Genomic DNA, 23,015 nt, shown 5'->3' on the forward strand with positions numbered 1-23,015 from the left:
TCTCTGACCTGGCATCCTGGCCCAATCTAATACTCCCAAGACCTAAGGCTATTTATTTTCCCGATTGTGACATTTTTGATAATGATCTAAAGATATACAGTATATAAATTAACATGCAGATATTACTGATCTAATTTCAAAATAAGAAAGAAAGAAAAAAAAAACGAGAAAGAAAGACGAATGGATGGACGGACGGATAGACAGACAGATACAGCAAAATCTGAAATTGATATTTTTGGATCCATCTAATAATCAATGTTTTTTAAAAATAGACTTTTATAAATTTATCTATGTAATTTTAATATCGAAATTAAAGACAGAAAAAGCATTTGACAAACTAAACCATGAAATACTATTCAACAAGTTGTACCATTATGGAATAAAAGGAAAACTCTGGATACTACTGAGAAACTTGTATAAAGGCATGAGCATTAAGGTTAAATGGGAAGGTCAATGTACAGAAGATGTAATGGCGTTACAAGGAATTCAACAAGGTGCAAAACTATCTACAACGCTATATAAATGCTACAACAACGTCATACTGGATAGCATTTTAAAAAGTGGACTTGGAGCATGTATTGGTAATATACAAGTCCCTGCACCCACATGTGCCGATGACATTGCTGTCCTGGCAAATAGTACTGCAGACGCACAAGGAATATTAGACATAGTACAGCACCATACAAGCAGAGATCTAGTTAAAATCAATCCAACTAAATCTGAAGCTGTTTTATATAATGCAAAAGGCTCAAACATAACAACACTGCAATTCGAAGACGATGACATCAATATAACCAATGAAACCAAACATCTAGGTATCAAAAGAAACGTGCAAAACCGGGCAAATATCTCTGAAAGAATAAGAACCGGCAGGGCAACAATATACAGCCTTCTCGGAGCCGGTTTACACGTCAGAAGGGGATTCTCACCCATGGTCGCATACAAGCTATGGAGAACATATGCAATACCAACAAGCATCTACGGACTTGAGGTGATGAACTTTACTTGCAAAAGAAAAGGATATGCTAGAACTGGCAGAGAGAAAAATCCTCCGACAAATTCAAGGGCTTCCAAATAATACAGCAAATATGGCTGTCTATACCCTGGTAGGAGCAGAACCTATTGCCATCACATTAGACAAAAATCTACTTACCTTCTTCATGAATATTCTTCGAAATTCAGGAACCATAGAATGTGAAATTCTGCGTCGACAAATAGCATTCTCAGACCAAAGAGGAAACGACTTTATCAACAGAGTGGAAAAAACTCGATCAAAATACAATTTGAAATCTAGTAGTTACTACATAGAAAAACCACTTAAGAAAATCGAATGGAAAAGACTAGTAGGAATAAAGATCAAGGAATACTGGAAAAATGAATGTCATTATGAAAAAATGGAAAAAACATCACTTAAATACATAGAGATACAGAACAATCCATTAAATGAAGCACACAATATATGGAAAAGCGTAAAAAACAATAGTAAAGATGTAAAGGCAGGAGAAATAAAAGCAAAAATAAGTACTCAAACGTACATATTACAAGCCAAAAGAGCTAAGTTCGATCCGAAAGTTAACCCGATATGTACAATCTGTGAACAGGAAAATGAAGATCTAGAACATTTTATTCTACGCTGCAAAGAATTGGAGCAAATAAGATCTAAATATTGCTCAAAAATAGAACAGACAATGGATGAAATTGATACCTCAACATACAAGAAGATCATACAAGAAGAGAATTTACTGCAGCTCATAATGGACTGTACTAGCAAGGACATAAACTGTTACTCAACTGTGTATGAAAACATTGAAACTCTGGCTAGAAATATGTGCTACGAGATGCACATGCTGCGCACAAAAAGGATAAAAAACTTGAACACAAGTACAGTATAAGTAAACTTTTTTTAAAATAAAATAGTTCCCTACTTTACCATCTTACTATTTTATGACGTATTAGGACCTAAATTAAATAAAAAAATTTACAAAGTTTTAAGATATCCAGTTACCTTTAAAGAATAATGATAAGATCCAAAATAAGGTAACTTTAAACTGTGAAAGAAAACTTATGTATATATGATGAATTGTTCTAAACCCCAACCCTTTTACATAAGTCTTATAAAATAACCTTCTCATTATAAATTCTGATGTACGTATAGCACCTTTAACTACTCTTAGTAACAATTATAAGAAAGTTTAATTTAAGACCACTTAAATTCTAAATTCTTATTTGTAAATATATCCAGTTCTTACTCAACTTATTCTTACACTTCAGCACATTATGAATATTATTTTTAAAATTTTATGATGACAATCCTATGAATTAGTTATAATATTAATTATTTAGTAATTATTATTGCCTAAATTCAGTCATCTGTACATAATTAAATGTTTCCTTATGTTCTAAGGTGTATATAGTTGCTACAATTATACCCTATGGGTAGTGCTCCACAATTATTGGAGGAATATACAAGAAACTGAACTGATCAAGATAGATATATACCTAGGACTTTTCAATATAGATACTGATATATTACTATAGTGTCCCAGTATATACGAACAAGATGTACTAGTAAAACTGTGTAGACAAATATTTCGACTCAACATATTGCTTTCTTACAAATACTTTTAACTTGAATTGTTGACTAATATCGGATGATTATGACACTGATTTTACCAATAAAAGAGACCCTACTTGCATTTTCTTATACATTATGCTCTTATAACTTGATATACTAGACTAGAACACACCCGCGAAATCGCGGGCATTTAGAGCGTGGTTGAAAGTATGTAAACTGTTGTAGGATGAATTTTTGTAAAAGATTTTATGACCGGAAAATTTCAGGAAAGGTATCAAAAGTCATAGGTACTTGGGGACAGGACAATTTTTTTTAGCCCTCCCCCTTTTTTCCAAAGTCCATTATTTTTTGTTTTCTGTTAATTTCAACTTTTTTCACGCTTTTCTGTATACTATGAACATACATATATGCGTTTGTTTTTCTACATTGGCTAGAGGTATAGGGGGAGGGTTGAGATCTCAAAAAACATGTTTAACCCCGCCACATTTTTGCGCCTGTCCCAAGTCAGGAGCCTCTGGCCTTTGTTAGTCTTGTATCATTTTTAATTTTAGTTTCCTGTGTATAATTTGGAGTTTAGTATGACGTCCATTATCACTGAACTAGTATGCATATTTGTTTAGGGGTCAGCTGAAGGACGCCTCCGGGTGCGGGAGTTTCTAGCTGCATTGAAGACCCATTGGTGGCCTTCGGCTGTTGTCTGCTCTATGGTCGGGTTGTTGTCTCTTTGACACATTCCCCATTTCCATTCTCAATTTCATAATTTTATATATACTATAAATAAAGTGTATTTGCTATTTTACTATCTACGGCTCTCAATATAATATATCAGTGACCGCCGTGGATAGTAAATAGCAAATACAATTTATTTATAGTATATGTATGATCATAGTATACAGAAAAACGTGAAAACAATTGTCCTCTCCCCAAGTACATAGGAAAATTATGTGTAATTTTAACAGTCCTAATCGGAAGTCTTGTCTATGACTTAAAAGTTAGTCAAATTAATATCCGGACGCCCTTATTTTCGTTTTCATCCCAAAATAACCCAAACCAAATAATTAAAAGCGAGGATGACAAATGCGACTATGCATGGTACCTATAGGACACAGGGGCATTATGATTAATTTATTGTGTTGTGGAAGGGAAAGAAGCGACACACAAAATGAGGTCTTCTCATTTAATAGTATAGATAATGGAGTGTGTGTCCGAGCGAGAACTTCTCTAAGTTAATTACTTTAGGAATATTTATCTAAAACTCATATTTCACTATTCAGCCCCATTCTTCTATTAAGTCAGACGTCAGGCGCTACCCTGATACACCCTGTCTTGTTTTTGTCCCCTGGTTTTGTAGGTTACGTCTTTTGTCGGGTACTTGATGACGGATGGCGCTTGACCCGAACAGTTTAGGGGCCAGCTGAAGCCCGCCTCCGGGTGCTGAATTTTCTCGCTGTGTTGAAGACCCATCGGTGGCCTTGGGCTGTTTTCTGCTCTTTGGTCGGGTTTTTGTCTCTTTGACACATTCCCCATTTCCATTCTCAATTTTATGTTTAAAGGGACATTAGCTACGACTTAGACAAGAAAATCAAAATACGAATCCTTTGATTCAAGTATCAATAAAAGCGGAATTTTGAAATAATATAAATAATATTTCTTTATAAGAAATTATAGCATGGCCCAAATTTGTCAAAATACGCTCAAAAAACATCGCTGATGTATTATTCACTTGCATAATTCGGCCTCATGAGTTCGAATCCCGCACGTGGCAGGTGCGCTCGACTCCAATCTTAATTGACTTAGGGTTGTAAGCTTTCTCCCCGAAGGTCGATGGATCTCTGTGGACACTGCGACTCGTCCAACAACAAAAACTGATCGCCACGAAATAGCACATTAGTGATGAAAGTGCCGTTAGCACCAATCAATCATTAACAGAATAAATTTATGCAGTCAGACTATACACTGATAAGAGGCTTTTCATAATAATATTAAACACACAGTTCTTTACACTGAAGTGTTTGCCCCAAAATATTTCTTCTAAATTTGTAAAAATGCAGACAGTATTTGTACATTTGCAGATAGATAATATACTAGTAAGTATTATTCTATGTTTGATTTGGAAAATAAATTTTGACTTGCATATAGTATAAGCAATATTGTATCGTATTTTGGCAACGCAAAGAGAGTTTACCTTGTAGTTCTATGCGAATAACCTTTCAAATTGATGGTCTTTCAGTAATGTCACCAGATGCTTTTCGACTGCCGATTAAATTCTGAGTTTTGTTTCACGATAAAGCAATGTATGTTCAATATTTCCGTTATGTTAGCTGTAGAAATGCGCAAATGTAGTTTTTTTTTTCGCAAATGAAATATAACCTTGTGGTGCAAATGAAAGATTGGAGTTTGTAAAAATTGCCGTAGATTCAATGCGCCCATCTAAATTTTAGTGGCTATTTTTTTTTTCAAATTACGGGCAAATTACATGCCAAAAGTTGGCAGTAGATGATTAAAGTCATATGAAACGAGTTTCTTGTAATTTTATAAAATGATAGAACCAACATGCATGCATATATACTAAAGCGTGCTAAGTCTAGTATGCACGTTTTTTTATTTATATTTTTTACGAATCTATAACGTATTATCAACAAATAATATTTCATTTAGTGATTGTTGATCTCAAGCTGACTGACTTTGGAGTTTCTTGCCGAAGTTTATCGGATCGTGACACTGATAAATAATCAACAGAGAGCATGCTAAGCACGTGACAAATAAACTTGAATTCATAGAGTCATGATATTTTCTTTTGATATTTTCCATGCGTTTCCATTAGTTAATTAAACTTTTCTCTAACAGTTGTTAAATGATTTGTTGTATTAAATTTGTTTTTAAGTATTTTATACCTCCAGTGCACGTTTGTTTACATTCTTTAATCACGGTCCTCCCCTAGCACTTGCGCTGTGCGATGGCCGAAGTTTTATAGTGGTGTCTCGTAGTTAAGGTAACTGCATACGGGAAAATTTCGGCGAATTACTTACGGGAAGACAATTATTCAATATCAGTACATTTGTGGAGATTTTGATAATATAAAGGATTTTCTTTTACAAGAAAGTTCACGTACACTTGTTTCATTGTAAAACTAAGCCATTCGAGTATATGAAACATATTCAACTTTTTTTTAATTTGAAGTTTATATGACTGTAATAAAATGATGTTTAAACTTTCTGCAGGTAAAAAAACACACCGTCAAGTTCATAATATGTCTAAACGGGTTAAACATGTTTGAAGGCGCCAGCCCTCCCTTAATCTGGGACAGGTGTAACAATACAACATAATAACAAACAATAAAAATCAGTTGAAAAGGACTTAACTCATCAGATCGATACAAAGCAGAAAACACATGTAACAAAAACACAGATTGGACGTTACAGGGTATTTATACACCCGTCACAACAAAAAGACACAAAGTACAGATCTGAGAGTATACAAATTTACTGACAGCTAGTTCAAAGCCAATAACAACTTATAAAAAGAAACCATGTATCTAAGACTAAAAAGTACATAGATTACGTTTATTGAAACCAAAACGTCACTACAGACACGGGCATAAGGAAAAAGTTGGGATATATGAACACCGTAAGACGGTACCAAAGGATCCGAACATCACATCCAAAAAGAAAATGAAAATAGGGAAAGAAAAATCGTCCCTTTTGTCGTAAATTTTTGCGTAAAGTTTCTCGTGTAAAACTGAAATATCTAAATCAAGGAAAGGACAGTTATTGCTTTAAATATTTGATTTAAAGTAAGTTCCTTTTGGTGAATTAATGCAGTATATTTAGAGAATTATTTAACGAAAAAATATCATCAAGATAACGGTAAGTGTTGTTAAATTTGTCAATCAAATCTGAGAATTTAGACGGGTTTTTACTGAGTTTGACCATAAACTGTGATACATTACAGTACAGGAACAAGTCTGCTATTAAAGGGCACAATTGGTGCCCATGGAATACTTAAACCTGTCGATAAACTTTATTGCGGAAACGTACAAAACTGTTCCCAGGGAGAAAATTTACAACTTTAAACATCTCATCACACATCCGCATATTTACCTTTCTCATTAGAGAAAAAAGGCTTCATATGAGTTGCAGCTAATATATTTGCAATCAGATTTTTCAAGCGACCATTTAATTGAATAGGAAAACTTTTGTTTGATATATTGTGCGGAAGTGTAGTATAAAGAGTGGAAAAGTTATAACTGTGAACCGAATCAAACGAACCATCGAAAGCACTTAATTTATCTAAAACATCCAAAGATTTGTTTACACTCCAAAAATAGTTAATTCCACTATTTTCAAATGCTTTATTACAAAAGTTAATGATATTTTAAGTTCTTTGGTAGTAGTGAAGTAACTAGTTAAAGGTACCAAAAGATAGGTAGAAGAACATTCACTACAGGCCGAGATGAAACGATTGTACGGGTTTTTTTTTGTGTACTTTAGGTAACCAATACATAGTATGGACTTTCAAATGTTAAGAGGAGGCCTTAAGCTGAGCTGTCAGGGTATGACATGACTATTTACTATTTGACTCTTTGTGGAGCGCACAGCCTTCAATGTAGTTCACTAGCTGAATATATAATTTCATTCTTAAGGACTTCCGTGTAATATGTATTCATACCACCACCACATTTTTGGCTGCTTTGTCAGTCGGTACGAACACAAAACGCTTTGCGAGTACTTTAATTTTGTTTTTAGTCTAGAAATGGGCATATTACTTACTGTTTCATTTATTCTAAATTATTTTCGAAATGTGATATGGGAACATCAACAATTTTTAGACATTTATTTATTGATAGCCTATTAGGAATAAAGTGACTTTTTGTCAGATTTCTCCAGTTTACAGCAATCAAAATACAATAGGATGAAAGAGCATCTTTCATCCCCAGTTTTTGATGGGGTTCGTGTTGCCCAGTGTTTACTGAGTTTTCTATGTTGTGTTTTATGTACTGTTGTTTGTCTGTTGGTTTTTTCCTCTTTTTTTTTTGCCATGGCGTTGTCAGTTTATTTTCGACTTATGAGTTTGAACTGGGACTATACTAAGCTATTTAGTATGATAGTCCCAGGTTTGAATGTCCCTTTGGTAATTTTCGTCTCTCTTTTATAATGACATGACGACACCCTTTTCAATTTATTTTCGACGATGGACGATATGTTGGTCCTTTTTTTTTTTTTTAAAGTTTATAACATCTCGGTCTTGAACGATGCAGAGGTGCCCTTTTAGGTTCGTTGTGGTCTTATAACGTTTGTAGATTTATATAGGGCTTTTGTTGTATTACGTACGAGTTCATGAGGGATCAATGTGGCTAAAACTTTGTACACCTGCATATTTCGCACCAAACTCCGAAACAGTGGTGACATCTGGCTACGCTTCTTTGTAGAGAAAGGGAAGTATGACCCGAACGATAACGCTGTATGGAGTTTGATTTCGCACCTGTAAACATAGTCATAGCAACGTTTGACAGGGAAGCAAAGTTGTAGTAACTTATGTTTAAAGCTCTGAATGTACACAGATGTAAACACACCTGGAACTAAAGCGACACCTGTACAGGAAACATGATTAATGAGAAGAATTTGAAATTTCTTAATGTTAGAAATGTAATTAACAACCCTTAATTATCTGAAAACGCCTTAAGAAATTCGTGAAAGGTTATAAGATGGGTAAGTGTCATATGCATAAATTTATCAAGCAGAGTATAAACGAAAAATGATAGATTTTTTTCATACTTTCAATTTCATACTTGTACTATTAAGTTGTAGTATATATTGATATTGAAATATATAATAAAAACAATGACGCCGAGCTTGTTTTCAAGCTACAGATGGTGAAAAATAACACATGATGTAGCTGGTTACATATATACCTGGGAATAACTGTGTCTGGTGTGTAAAACTAACTTGCTCACTTTCAAAATAAAGAGATGTGGTATGATTGCCAATGAGACTACTACTCATAAGAGTTCAAATGATGTGGATGTAAGCAATTATAGGTCACCGTGCGGCCCTCAACAATGAGACGGTATAGTCGGCTATGAAAGGCCAGACATGAAAAATGTTAAACACTTTAACAGGTCAGAAATAAACCATTAATTGGTGGATATACTTAATTCATATATAACCCACCATTTCACATACAAATGTATACTGATACTAAACTAATTAAGGTATTATGGCATTTTCTTCACTGTTAATCCTTAAATGAAATTTGAGCATGTTATATGAATGTGCATGTATACTGTATTATTGATGGTGAGACGTTCATGAATTATTATTGTATTGTATTGTTATTGCATATTCCATCTAAAGCTTTAATGAAAACAATTAGAGACATGTAATTGCTTCTGACTTTCTGTGCTGCTTTTGTAAAAAGGTGGATTATACCTTAACTGAGGTATAATAAATTAATGGATTGATATTCATGACTGGTTTATCTATACATTGTAGCTGTAACAGTAAAAACTTGAACTTTTGTTTGTCGTAGTGGACAGTACCTACAAAACAAAAACAGGGTTTTAGGAGATGAAAACTAAGAATTTTAAAGTGCCAGTTGTGTGAAATAAAATTAAGGATTAAGCCCATTGAATTTGTAGACTGGTCGTATGTTTTTTCAAAGGATAGCTATTTATGCCAACTAATCAAGTATTTTTTTTCACTTCCAGCAATCGTAACTCGAGGGTACCATCAAAAGATTCTGATTTTTGGCAAAATAATGTTTCACTTCATTAAAACGTGATTATGAATGGCCTTAAATTAACGTTTGATCCATTTATTGCATTATAAACATCATATTCCTTTCCAACTTGCGCACTTAAGATTGTTTATTTCCGTTAATTTTCCTTCATCTGCTTTTGAAAAATTGTTACAGAAGCAGATTCCAGACCAACTTTGACTGAAATCCGTATTTTTACAATATTAACCACAGATACATGTAAATGCTCAAATGATCAGAGAATTATGAGCCCAAAGTGAAAAATATGAATTCAGAGCCGATTAATAGGCATTTGGTTAGACTTAGTTACAACTACATGTATATATTTTAACACAACCTAGTTTTTTCAACCTATTGATTTAATTTGCTAAATTTGTCAAATTTATACATTTTGTAATAAAAAAACATGAATATCATAAACAGAATAGTTTTCTTTATTCAACTTATTGATAATTAGTTTACCTTTTTAATTTTTTTTATCTGTAGATATATTTGTAAGCAACAGTACTTGATATACATGTAAGTTGGCACATTTTGGGGTAAAGATGGCATGAAATGCAATCAAAACCCTATGGTACTGACTTGATATCTATATCTTCCGTGGTTGATCAGTACCTTTGATAGTACAAACAAAATAGTGCAGTGAAGTGAGCATTTTTCAAATCCTATCCAGTCAATGTCATGCAGTTTATTGGTGATATGTTATACTTTGAGGGTACAGGGTGCATAAATCTGTTATAAAAATAGGTTCAATTACAAATGTACAATCATGAACGAAGGAAGATAACTCCTACTCAAATTTTTAATTTACCTAGCAAAATACAATTCAATTTTAATAGACAATGTTCAATGTTTTATTCAAAAATTCAAAAAAATTGCAAAATGAAAGCAATCTTTACCCTTCAGTGCTCACAAGCACTTTGATTTTTGGTAGTTTCTGACAAGTGGAAAAATTTAATTGCATGTACTGTAACTATAAATGTCAATTTATGACATAAGCTGAGCCTACTTTTACTGAAATGGTATTCTTAGACAAGAAATAAAACTGGATTTGAATCATACAAAAAAAAGAAGATAGGATACAAAAATTAACATGATTAATGGTAAGATAAAACCCAAACATTATAGCTCAATGGCCGAACAAATACTTCTCTTTTAAGTCTCACCACTTCTACCTATCAGTTTCAAAAAGAGAAGTCACTTCTCCTTTTGATACTGAGATACTATAGATCAAATCAATTGTCAATAGTCTGTTCTGTATTTGATCAATATAGTCTCCTGTCCGCTGTTCATGGTGTAATTCTTTTATATAAGGATAAAAACTTGTATAAATCTCAAAAACATTGACTTGGCAGCAATTGCTTTTGTAGCACTCTTATGCTTTGGTTTCTGTAACACAATGCAGCATGAAGTGTTAGAAACAATTTACATATTCAAGATGAAGAAATAAAGAAATGTGCATCAGAGACAACAAAAAAGATAGGCTATACATAAAATCTGTTTGACTTTGTTTGAATATTTTTATTTACAGCTTGTGAGAACATTGGCAATTGTGCCTTTGCCTCATTGATATCAGCACTACTTGTATTTTTTGGAGTTGGTGTATACTGTGGAACCCTTTACAGAGCATTACAGATCTTTATTACACAGATTCTGGAGGATATTTTTGGATTTAATGTACCATGGTAAAATATAATTTTAAAAAATTCAGTCAGAAATTTATTTTCTTCTACAAAATGTGAATTTAAGAAATCTTGGTGTCAGAATGAACATTTGATCATTATATATAATTGTAAAATTCAGACTTAATGAAAAATAGATGAGATTCTATTCCGTCCAAATGAAAACCAGACTTTTTGAAAAATAGGATGAGATTCTCTTCCATCCAATTCTTTGACAGTTGTCACTATAAAAAAATCCATCAAAAACTTGTACAAGAAAACTTTGATAGTGACAACAGTCCTTAATACATTGTATTTAGTTTTACTAATTTTGAGAAATGTTAGCATTACAAGCTACCAAATTTTCATATATATATATATTTTCAATCCTTATAATTATAGTTTTTTGCTACAACTGTGAAATTACAAGTAATATCAATTTTTTCATTTCATTTGCTCTTCATTGCTGTGATGTTGTCACAGGAAGTATGTGCTGTCATGAATGTTGGATTGTATTTTGTTGGGGAATGAAAACTTATTTTGGAATGCCACTTGATTATTGTCCGCCAATCATAAAAAAAGATTCTTATGAAACATACAGTAATGTTGTTATATTGTAGTAATGATTTTTAAATTTCAGGTTAGAAGTTATACAGATTGTTTTTGTTGTCATAGGTGTTGTCATGGGAATGTTTGCAATTCTCCTTTTGGTGTTTGGTTTCCTAGCAACAGGGGCTACCAGGAAAAATGTTTACTCTGGTAACAAATGCATTATGGGAGGCAGAGTGTCTGCAGGATTTGTAAGTACAATGTAGTTAAAGTGAATAAGTAAAAAAAAAACTGTTTATAGGAGTTTAGTTTTAACATATTTATTTGCATAAACACAAATTGGATTAGACACAAGTCAAACAGACCTATGAAGTCTCCTCCATTTAACATATTAAACAATGCCATATATAATAGCATGCATACATTACATTTTATTTCAACATTTGTATAAATTGGACAGAAAATTTAAATGGCGCAAAAGAAGAAGAAGAAAAAAACCAACACAAACAAAATAAGGAGTTTCTTAATAACCACTTGATGGTTTTATTTTTATCAATAATTTAACCTGTAGTAAATCAGTGTAAAATTTATGAAATGATATTTTACCTTCATGCTTTTACATTAAAAAAAAATCCACACATGCAACAATGCTGCATGCATCCTTTCTACTCTTATAAGATGATCACGCAATAAACCTCACTGGGTTTATATGCCATATCAGATAATTAAGGTGGCACCCTCACCAAAATTTTAACTTTTGGGCATTTGAAACAGTTTGGTCATGTGGTTTTACATTAGACATTCTTATTTCTGCTTGAGCAATGATGGTTTCCTTACACATGATAATTTGTAAATAGCACTTTATAAATTTATTTAAATAGAGTTTAACATTTGCAAGAGAATTGGTTAACAAATATAAAAATAAGAAGATGTGGTATAATTGCCAATGAGACAACTCTCCTCCAGAGACCAAATGACATAGAAGTTAACAACTATAGGTCATCGTATGACCTTCAATGAACGAAATACAAATATGATATAGAGCAACAAAAGACAACAACTGAATTACAAGCTCCTGAATTGGTACAGGCACATACAGAATGTGGCAGGGTTAAACATGTTAGTGGGCTCCCAACCTTCCCCTAACCTGGGACAGTGGTGTAACAGTACAACATATGAACAAACTAGAAAAATCAGTTAAGAAAAAAAAAGTATATATTAGATGTTTTTTGTCGAGCCTTCGACTTTAGTCGAAAAAGCGAGACATAGCGATCCTACATTCCGTCGGCGTCGGTGTCGTCGTCGTCGGCGTTGTCGTAGGCGCTTCCACAAATATTCACTCTGTGGTTAAAGTTTTTGAAATTTTAATAACTTTCTTAAACTATCCTAGATTTCTACCAAACTTGGACAGAAGCTTGTTTATGATCATAAGATAGTATCCAGAAGTAAATTTTGAAAAAATAAAATTCCATTTTTTCCATATTTTACTTATAAATGGACTTAGTTTTTCTGCCGGGAAATATTACATTCACTCTGTGGTTAAAGTTTTTAAAATTTTAATAACTTTCTTAAACTATCCTGGGTTTCTACCAAACTTGGACAGAAGCTTGTTTATGATCAAAAGCTAGTATCCAGAAGGAAATTTTGTAAAAAAATAAATCCATTTTTTCCGTATTTTACTTTTAAATGGACTTAGATTTTCTGCCAGGAAACAACACATTCACTCTGTGGTTAAAGTTTTTACAATTTTAATAACTTTCTTATACTATTTTGGATTTGTACCAAACTTGGACAGAAGCTTGTTTATGATCAAATGCTAGTATCTAGAAGGAAATTTTGTTTTCTTCCAGTTAACATTTACATTCAGTCTGCAGTTAAAGTTTTTTAACATTTATTAGATTCATAAACTATCCTGGATTTTTACCAAACTTGGACAGAAGCTTCTTACAATCAAAAGATAGTATCAACAGGAATATTTTTATTGATTTACTTCCTCATTTTTGTTGAGCCTGCCATTAACAGAAAAAGTAGGCGAGACACTGGGTTCCGCGGAACCCTTACGAATTTTTTAAGTCATCAAGCTGTCATACATGTTTAAACCATTGTGGTGACGTCAGCCTATTCATTTACCGTGGATTCTTTTTCTAGAATCAACGCTTCCTAAATCTGCCGCTGAAATGGACTCACCAAATTCTATTCAATTGTTTCCTTTGTGTGTCTAATTTCATCAAGTTTGAATTGGCTAATTAACTGATTTCTGTTCACTAATGGAATATAATTTAAAAACTTACCTTTAATTTTTGTAATTCGTATATGCCTTCACTGGGAATCGAACCCTTCCTTGAAATCTGTTATGAATGACTGACATCAACACATCGACGAAACTTCTCGGCTACCAATGGGTTACAACTTAGATGTCTATTTTATATATATAAATGAACATCGGACACACAGGGGTTGTACCTTTATATATACACAATGGGCAGTCGTGTAGTATAAGTTTGTTAGCCGTGAGGTTAGCATGCTTAGAATCAATGAGTTAAAAGATAGGGATTTGTCGGTTTAGGTTCGAATCCCTGTATTATCTCTGTTGTCCCAATTCTGTTTTTTTTCTAATTTTGCATGTTATAGTGGATATTTTTGTAATAATAGCGTGTTTTACCGTTTATTTTTTGGATTATTATTGGCTATTTCACATGTTTGAAACAAAAATGATTACATTCTATTTGTCAATTTTTGTTATGATTTCATCAGTTTTACTACATAATTTTACAAATATTTGTCTGCAAATTCCTATGCTAGAAAATCGTGATGTGCCTATGGTGCTATAAATTTCGGTAACATACTTATTATATATATATACTTTATATATGCTCTTTGGTCGGGTTGTTGTCTCTTTCACACATTCCCCATTTCCATTCTCAATTTTATTAGAAATAAGTTCGAATATGTCTTATTTTGTAAAAACAGATAATATTCAGATGCCTGATAATATAAAGATCTATAAAGGTAGAAGTGTTATATTTGTATTTTGTTAACCAATTAATTGTGATCTGAGAATTATCAATAGATCGTTGGACACGATAACATGGTTACTTATACTCACTTACAATACCTTCTAATTAAGAAAAGGCTTTAATTTTGAAAAGAAATTAACACAATAGTTTAAGTTATAGATACAATGGATAAGCGTAGATTCATGAAAAACAAACCATTCGCCCTCCGGGATCATGGTTTCTTTTTCAAGAATCCAAGCTTATCCATTGTATCTATATAACATATATAACCATAAATTTAGGAAATTTATGTTGTGTTGAAGTGTTTTGTATTTTTCAAACTCTTTGTTTTTACAGTTTATGTGTATATCATACCTACTGAATCTTGTATGGATTGGTATGTTAGGAGTGGGCGTCGTCCCAGTTGTTGCGTACCTCATGGTCTCATCCAGATGTGATAATAGTGTGTACAATAAATATCAAAATGGTCAAGTGACATGTATCAATCTTAACCACTATGGTATGTAACATTTTGAAATAAGAATATTTGCTTTGATTCAGTCTGTACTTAATATACATGCATGACCACTGACTTATAGATATCTTCTGTAATTATTGCCAGTGTTCTCCCCAGGCCCTTAAAGGACCGCGGGCCCGCGATGTATAATTTTCTACCGTGGTGGTATCGTTCTTGCCGCGATGTATAATTTTTCTCCGTGGTGCTTAAATTTTCGGGAAAAAAATTGTAAATCGGTAAAGTTTTAAAGGACTTGTTAAACCTTTTCCGTGGGTATAAAATTTCAGATGAAAATTGACCAGTTCAAACCAGTTCAATCCAGTTCTTACAACTAGATTGTTTACACCACGTGATCGATTTACCTTTTGAGGTTAACCTTGATGATTGGATTTAATCGATGTACATGATTCTTTTGTGTTTTAATTAATAAAGAGATCATAATTAATTATCACACTTGTGAGGGACAAGCAGACATTTGTTAAATAACTCTATCACTCCAGCCTTTGGTCATAAATAATTTGCGTATTTTAAACATGTTGGAGTTACTTCCCCTGATTTAGCTTATTACAAATAAGTGCTCCTAATATATTATCTATCATTGAAAATAGAAATAAAGTACAAATTGAATGCAAAATTATATAAGAATGTTACTTTAAGGATAAAAAATTTCTTTGAACATACCAACAAAAATATATTGCAAATTATTTTTGATAATCATACTTTCATTAATGCACAGACATATTATAATAAATAGGTAGTAGTTTCCAATTTGTAACTGAAAGTAGTCAAAGTCTTTAGTCACTGATTGGAACTCAGCTGGATATGATACATGGGTGCACAGATAGATGATATAAATTTACTCTTCATGTCTGTCTACCAAGTAACACAATAATGATTATAATAATAATTGTATTGTTGTTTAAAAGAATCATGTCAAGTAAAGCTATGGAAAATAGTTTTTAATTTACTAAAGGTTCTGCATTAAAATTTAATCTTGTTTAAATTTAATTGTTATGGTGTAATCTAACAAAAATGGGGAATGTGTAGTGTAACTACAAGTATCAGGACAAATTGGCTTGATCAAAATATAAAAAGTGACTTTAGTTTAAAGACTAAGAGTGCTTTCTTTTATTTATTCTTAAAAGAAATTAAAGTATACAAACTGTTTATTTTTTTTACCAGTAATTTTTTGACCCAAAGTCTACATAATACAGTAAACAAAACAAAGACAAAAAGGTAATGACACAAAAACTAACAAGAAAAAAAAAAGCGATGCAACGCGACACGACATATTGTATAAATCATTTTGACACGCGTTACCCTGGTGCTATCCAAAAATTCTGGGGAGAACACTGTATTGCTATTGTATTTTTCTCTCATAAACAAAAAAATGTTTTCTGTATGTGATGTTCTCCCATAACAAATAATATTTATAAGGCCTTAAATTTATTATTTGATGCGATATGCAAAATAAGATGGTATATTGTATAAAAAAGGGAACAGGAATGGCCAAAAATACCTCACAGTACAATACCTTGTGCTTTGTGCATGTATAATATTAGAACAATGTCTGCTCACTGTATATATGAGCCTACTTTGAAAATACATTAACTGAACAAAACAAAATATGAAATAAACTAAGTTATATTTTTACAGGAATTTATAGAAATCAAAGTTACATTGCTATTGGACAGTTGCCACCAGGAAAAGAAAGTGTTTGTGATCCTAATGACCTGAGGAGATTATGTGATAAGGTATATTGGCAAAAAATAAATGTAGTATTCTTGAATTAGTATGGTATATAAACAGAAAATCATAAAAACAATGTATATGTTACCAAACAGTTATTTATATTATGGTATTTTAAAAAAAATGATAAAATGTATAGGTCCCTATTTTTGTATTTAAGCTACAGGCTGCATGAGGCTAATTTTCATACTTTGTATTATGCACTGAAAAGGCACTGTTATGTGACTTGAAAGAAAACTAAATGATAGAATTGTAAAAGAAAATATAGGAATAGGTCATATTCTGCCTTTAGAAACTTTAAAAAAAAAAATGGCATGCACACGCTTCATTTTTTGCTTCTTAACAAAATAGATAAAATTACAATGCATTCTTTTATGTTACTTAATTATCTCCTCTTAGTCAGAAATGTTTTTGAATATTTGTAAAAAAAACACCAGTTGTCTCCCTTATAACTCATACACGTTATTCAACAGCAGTTTTTAAAGTAACACATTTGCATTTTTTCTTTATTTTTTTATTCCATTGGAGATTTTAAACAGTAATGCACATGATGAATATATATCTCATCTCAATCTGAAAAACACTTCGGTGGTCTCGTGGTAGCAAGTTCGCCTTGAGTGTGGGAGGTCATGGGTTAATCCTGGCAAGGTCAAACCAAAGACTTAAAAAATTGGTATTTGCAGCATCTCCCCTAAGAATGCAGCATTAAGAAGTAAGAGCAAAGACTGCTCAGCTGGGAATCAGAATAATGTGTCCCGGTAAGTGACATGTCTTCCTACGGACTGTTACCTTGTTGAACTAGCAAGTTAAAAATCTGGCTCAGGTCTAGTACAAAGCAGGGTAAATATTCATATTATGTTAAGCAGCCATCCATCATCATCATCAATCTAAAAAGTACTGTATTGAAAATAATAACAAACTAGTTCTATGCCATTTTACACCTTTACAGATAGCTGAAGCAGGACCTCTGTTTTGTGTGGCATGTGCTGGAGCTGTTGTAATTATAATGGGAATGGTAAGTTTATTCTTATATTTAATCTTATATATAGTAAGGTCTAGATAATTATTAGTTTTGTAGTTGTTGGTTGGTAGAAGAAATGCATTTTATATGTGTCTGCTGATAGATTCACAGTGGGCTTCAAACATTATAAAACATCAAGTGTATCCACCGTCAAAGCTACCTTTGATATGTTTTATGCATAAAGTTAGATCAGAAAATACAAACAAACAAACAGATCAAGTGATTTTAATGAAAATTATATTTTCTAAAAATAGAATAAATAGACAACAGGCTCTGTTTTTGAATGAATATCTAATGAAATAATCTCTATCTGTTTGAATTCATGTGATATGGAGAGTACACAGTATGATTACTTTTCATTTTGTTTTATGGGTTATTTTAAAGCATAACTTCTATCCAAGTTAGACTAATAATTAACTTTTAAATACAATAAATGTCATTTGTTATGTTAGCTTTAGTTCAAAATTAGAATTTACAACAGCAGGTAAAGAGTTAAGTAATTTAACGAAAGTCCTCAGTTAATTGAACTATATTTAAAAGTGCAATTATATTTAAATGTCTACTTCTTTAAAATGAAATGTGAAATTTAAAGCAATTTGGAAAACAATATCTAATAATTATAAATTAGTCTTTAACTATAGGCTTACATGTATATAGATCTGCTGGAATCAGAATTAATAGGAGTATGGAAAAAAAATTAGGAAAGAATGCCTGTTGGCAATGACTTTTTAAAATGAAAAGCTTTTGAAAGCAAAATGTTCTTGCTTGGACTCATTTAATCTCATACTGCATAATGGTAATTTTTATCCAAATGATAAATTTAGCTAGTTTGGATTTTAAAGTATTGTACATATAATGTTATCATTGACCTGAACATGTAATTGTTACTTTGCAAATTCATATTCTATTTTTCAGACAAATTTTCTTCTAACACTTGCCACAAATTACACCAGATTAAAGATCTCCAAAGAACTAACAGAGTATCGTGATGCTGTGGACATGGAAGAATTAGAATTGAACAGTCGAGACGGAGGATCAAGATGACAGCTTACAGCCCACCCAGCTCATTAAAATTCACTTTCTATCTCATAAATATTCATGATGTCTCTTCTTAATCTTTCTAGACTTTTGATTAGTCAATCTTTGCTAGACTTTTGATTACTCTTTTATTATTTTTTGTAATAATTTGCTTGTTGTGAAAATCATCACATGAGTATAATCAGTGATTTTTTATTGTGCCATTTTAATCAGTGTATATTATGTGCATTTTCACAGCAAAAGAATAAGCTTTTATATATAAACTTTATTTTTAAGACAGGCTAAAATGAAAACTTTTTTCTTATTTCTGATTGTTTTTTTTTTCTGTAAACCCTGTGTGTATGCTGTATTATTTGTGGGTTTTCTTTAAACATATCTATTTTGGTATAAATTCAATCTGATTTGCTTACGAGGATCTGAAAATGCTTGGTTCTACTTTCTGTTCTAAAGAACTTTCGGGATCCTCTGGTTTTGTTAGATTAATACAACCCTTCAAAAATTTGAAAGCTGAAATTTCATTGGCTGATGTAATGATTATCAGAATAGAAAGTAAAACGGATTGTTGTCAGATCTTTGTAAGCATAGCCTAGAAACAGGATTTGCATCTTAATCAGATTGGTATGAATTTTACAATTTTTTCTAATTTGTTATCTAAATGGCTTTATATCTTATTCAAGTCAAAGATTTAACTTTTCTGGACAGTTGGTTTACAGAAAAAAGACTAAATAATAATATTGTAAAAGATTAAAGTTTTTATTTTGTCCTGATTTTTCTTTAATGGTAAGACACAGAATTATTTTGTAAAGCAATTTTGTTTCCTTTTCCTGCTCTTGATTTGTTTGTATACTTTTTGATTTTTTGTAGTCTATGATGTTTTGCATTATATAACAGAGCTATGGTGGGCATATTGATGAAGAAAAACCAAATTGTACAGATACATTTTTAAAAACATTTATTGATATTTACAAGAATCAAAAAATCATTTTATGGACATATGCTGTTTTGTTTTTTATAAATATTGTGTTATTCTTACTTCATTGGATGATATTCTGTAAAGTTTAGGTATTGTGCAAGAGTGGCTTTGGCCTGATGACATGACAGTGTTTGAAAGGGATAGACATAAAGTATGAACCTGCAACACTCATCACCAAAAAATCTTAACAGCAAATAGACTCTTAATTAAGTCATGAGAATAGTATAATTTACAATTGATTTAAATTGTAAAAAAATTTTTTATTGAAAGAGTCTCTGGAAATCAGCTTAAATCTTTCATATTGAATCAATTATGCATATCAAACAATACATCTCTACACTATGTGTATATTTCAGTAATTATACAGTCATATCAATCCATTACATATCCAACTGAATGTGATGAACTCCCTAAATGCATGTAGTTATAATATGTTTTGTAAGTGTCTATGAATTTAATGTTTAACATTTGTAAACTGAGGCATGTAACATGTTTTTTTTTATATAATTTCGCTTCAGAATGATTTTTACATGGTGTAGATTATCCATTGCCAACTTTGATTGTTTATTATTTCTTATGTAAATAGAAAACTAATGATTTACAAGTTAGAAGTGATAACTGATGATAATGATTGAATCTATTTCTTGAAAGCTATTTTGTGTAAAACATGGATGATTTTGAAGAGTTGTCATACTTAAATTTTTTGTGATGTTTTTATATTGTATTTTTATCATAAGACCATGTAAAAACTATAATTGTCAACTTTAAGTTTTGATTTTAAGATAATTTAAAAGTACAATTGAACCTCGTTGTGTTGAATTTGGTTCCTTTGAAAACACTGATAAATCGAGGTTCAAGGCATTTGTAATGCTGATGAGTCAAACACGGTTGATTCGAAATCTCGGTTAACTCAAATATATTTTCAGCGTCCCCTGGTAGAAAAATTAACATAAATTTACATCAGTGTGTCATACTTTGAAGTAAAAAAAATATTGGAAAAAAAACCAGTTTCAATTAGATATAATGAATCAAATAAAGCTTCCTTAATAGATCTATGTTATTCAACTATTTTGTATAACAATCAGATTGGCATATTACACTTATTGTTTGTCAACAAATTCAATGTTTGACCATGCAGAAAGTTATGTCTGTGAAACATTTTAGCAGCGATAATTATGGAAGGAATTAATAGACCCAAGCTGAGAAATTCATAAAAGATCAATGAATTATGAAACTTATATAGTTGTTGTTTATCAAATTTTTCTTTAAAGATTTAGACTTGACCTCAGCAAATAGCAGATAAGGAGAAAGTTGGAAAATTATACATCTGTAACAATTTGTTTCGATTCGCAAATACTTCTGTATTTCCTTATCTTTATAAACATCAGATGTGAACTATATATTGGCCTGTTCTGTGTTTTTTTATGAAATCAATAACTTTTTAATACTGCATGTTCTGTCGATGCATATAGATTGGTATAAAAAAATACGTTTTTTTGCCAATACATATCAGGCTGACAACAAAAGGTACAATATTGAAATGGTACAACATGATGACCTGGAGACCTTGGATGACCCCAACATCTAATGAGTTGAATAGTTATGTCAGGTCCCTCCAACTTCGACTTATTGAGGTTCAACTGGAATATTTTTTTTTAGTGTTGTTAAATCTTCAGATATTCCGATTATTTGATATATTTCCTTGAACTGGGTATACTGTTAATAATGATAAAACAAGCATTTGGTTTTCCTATACAGCCAGGTACTTTATATTTAAAGGAACAAATTTTTGTTTAAAATATTTCTTTGTGTAAGTAGAAAATTTTGAAAATAAAAATGTTTTATTACAAGTCATACATGTAAATTAAGTGAAAGCAAGTTTTAACACATGAGACATGGAATCCTATTTTCCACTGTCTTATTATATCATCTAGAAGAAATTTTAACAGTAGATTAACATGTACATATATAGTTTTATTTGCAGTAACAAAGTAAATATATGTCACAATTATTTAATTTTTTTTACAAAGGTGCTAGGCCATCAATTTAAATAAATTTTGGTAAGATATTTTTTTCTTCAGAAATACAAATGGTAGAATCTGCTATTTTATGAACCATTAATATAAAAGATGTCTATTGAAATCTAAATCCAATTCATGTAATAATCATCCCATTAAAATTGTCAAGAATATATTCCATCGATCATTGATATTTTATATGTTGTTTTGTATGCATATATGGTACATTTCAGGTTCAGTTTTCAGGAACAACTCTATCAGCCATTTTCCAGATGCAGATTGACATTGTTCTGTGTCCACATTTTTTAACTTTATAATTAACTACACAGTTTCATTATACATAAGGTGTGCGGATAGAAATCGATCTTATGCAAATGAATATCAATTCATCTGTTAACTTATTTTGGGTTGAAAAATCCCTATGCAAAGTCTGTAACTGTTTGAAAATTAAGTTGATATAAGATCCCTACAAAACAGACCCAAATTTATCTTTTAGTTCGTTTTGAATGTTGCGAAATCAATCAAAGCAGTATACATGTACTTGTATACATGCACTTGCATACGGTCGATTTCTATCCGACGCACTCATGTTATCATTTTCTAACTGGTTGTGATATATATAAATCCATTTATGTAAAATGTTCTGTATTGTTGTGAACAAATATATATTTTATATGTGGCTAATAAATGTAATAATATCTATAGACTCTCAGTATCATCAATAGACCCAAACAAACATTTAAGATTAATTGGTTTGTGGCTGTTAAAAGTCCAGTGTAAAATACTACATGCATATTTTGAATGATAACATGTTAATGAGAAATGAATGTCCTATGTGTTGTATTTGACTGATATGCTGTGTCTGATTTTAATATGCTAGCAGCTCACATCACATGCACATGGTAATAAACAGCTGCTAACAGGAAGATAGATCAACATACTCAAACAAATTATTCTAGCTCTTAGCTGACAAGTCTATTCTTTTACTTCTGAATGCTACATGCTTGGCAGAGTAGCACGCTTCCAACAAAAGAACCGTGGAACAATATTTGAATTAAAGTAAAGATGTTATATAAGATAGTGATTCAAATCAACCAATATCTCCTGAGTACTGAATTTTACCGTTAAATGTTTATATTAATGCAGTTTTTTTAAATTATCT

The 23,015-nt window shown here is 31.5% G+C and overlaps 1 protein-coding gene across 1 annotated transcript; it reads left to right on the forward strand.

Moving 5' to 3' along the window:
• The first annotated feature begins 8,136 nt into the window (after positions 1–8,136).
• On the forward strand, positions 8,137–22,555 carry LOC127716563 (myelin proteolipid protein-like). The gene is made up of 7 exons (XM_052222784.1): positions 8,137–8,283; positions 10,863–11,016; positions 11,633–11,792; positions 14,895–15,057; positions 16,711–16,808; positions 17,753–17,818; positions 18,740–22,555. The coding sequence occupies exons 1-7, from the start codon at positions 8,280–8,282 to the stop codon at positions 18,866–18,868; spliced, it is 774 nt and encodes a 257-aa protein (XP_052078744.1). The 5' UTR covers positions 8,137–8,279; the 3' UTR covers positions 18,869–22,555.
• The last annotated feature ends 460 nt before the right edge of the window (positions 22,556–23,015 follow it).

Source organism: Mytilus californianus, unplaced genomic scaffold, assembly GCF_021869535.1.
Source record: "Mytilus californianus isolate M0D057914Y unplaced genomic scaffold, xbMytCali1.0.p SCAF_9, whole genome shotgun sequence".
Classification (NCBI taxonomy): Eukaryota; Metazoa; Mollusca; class Bivalvia; order Mytilida; family Mytilidae; genus Mytilus; species Mytilus californianus.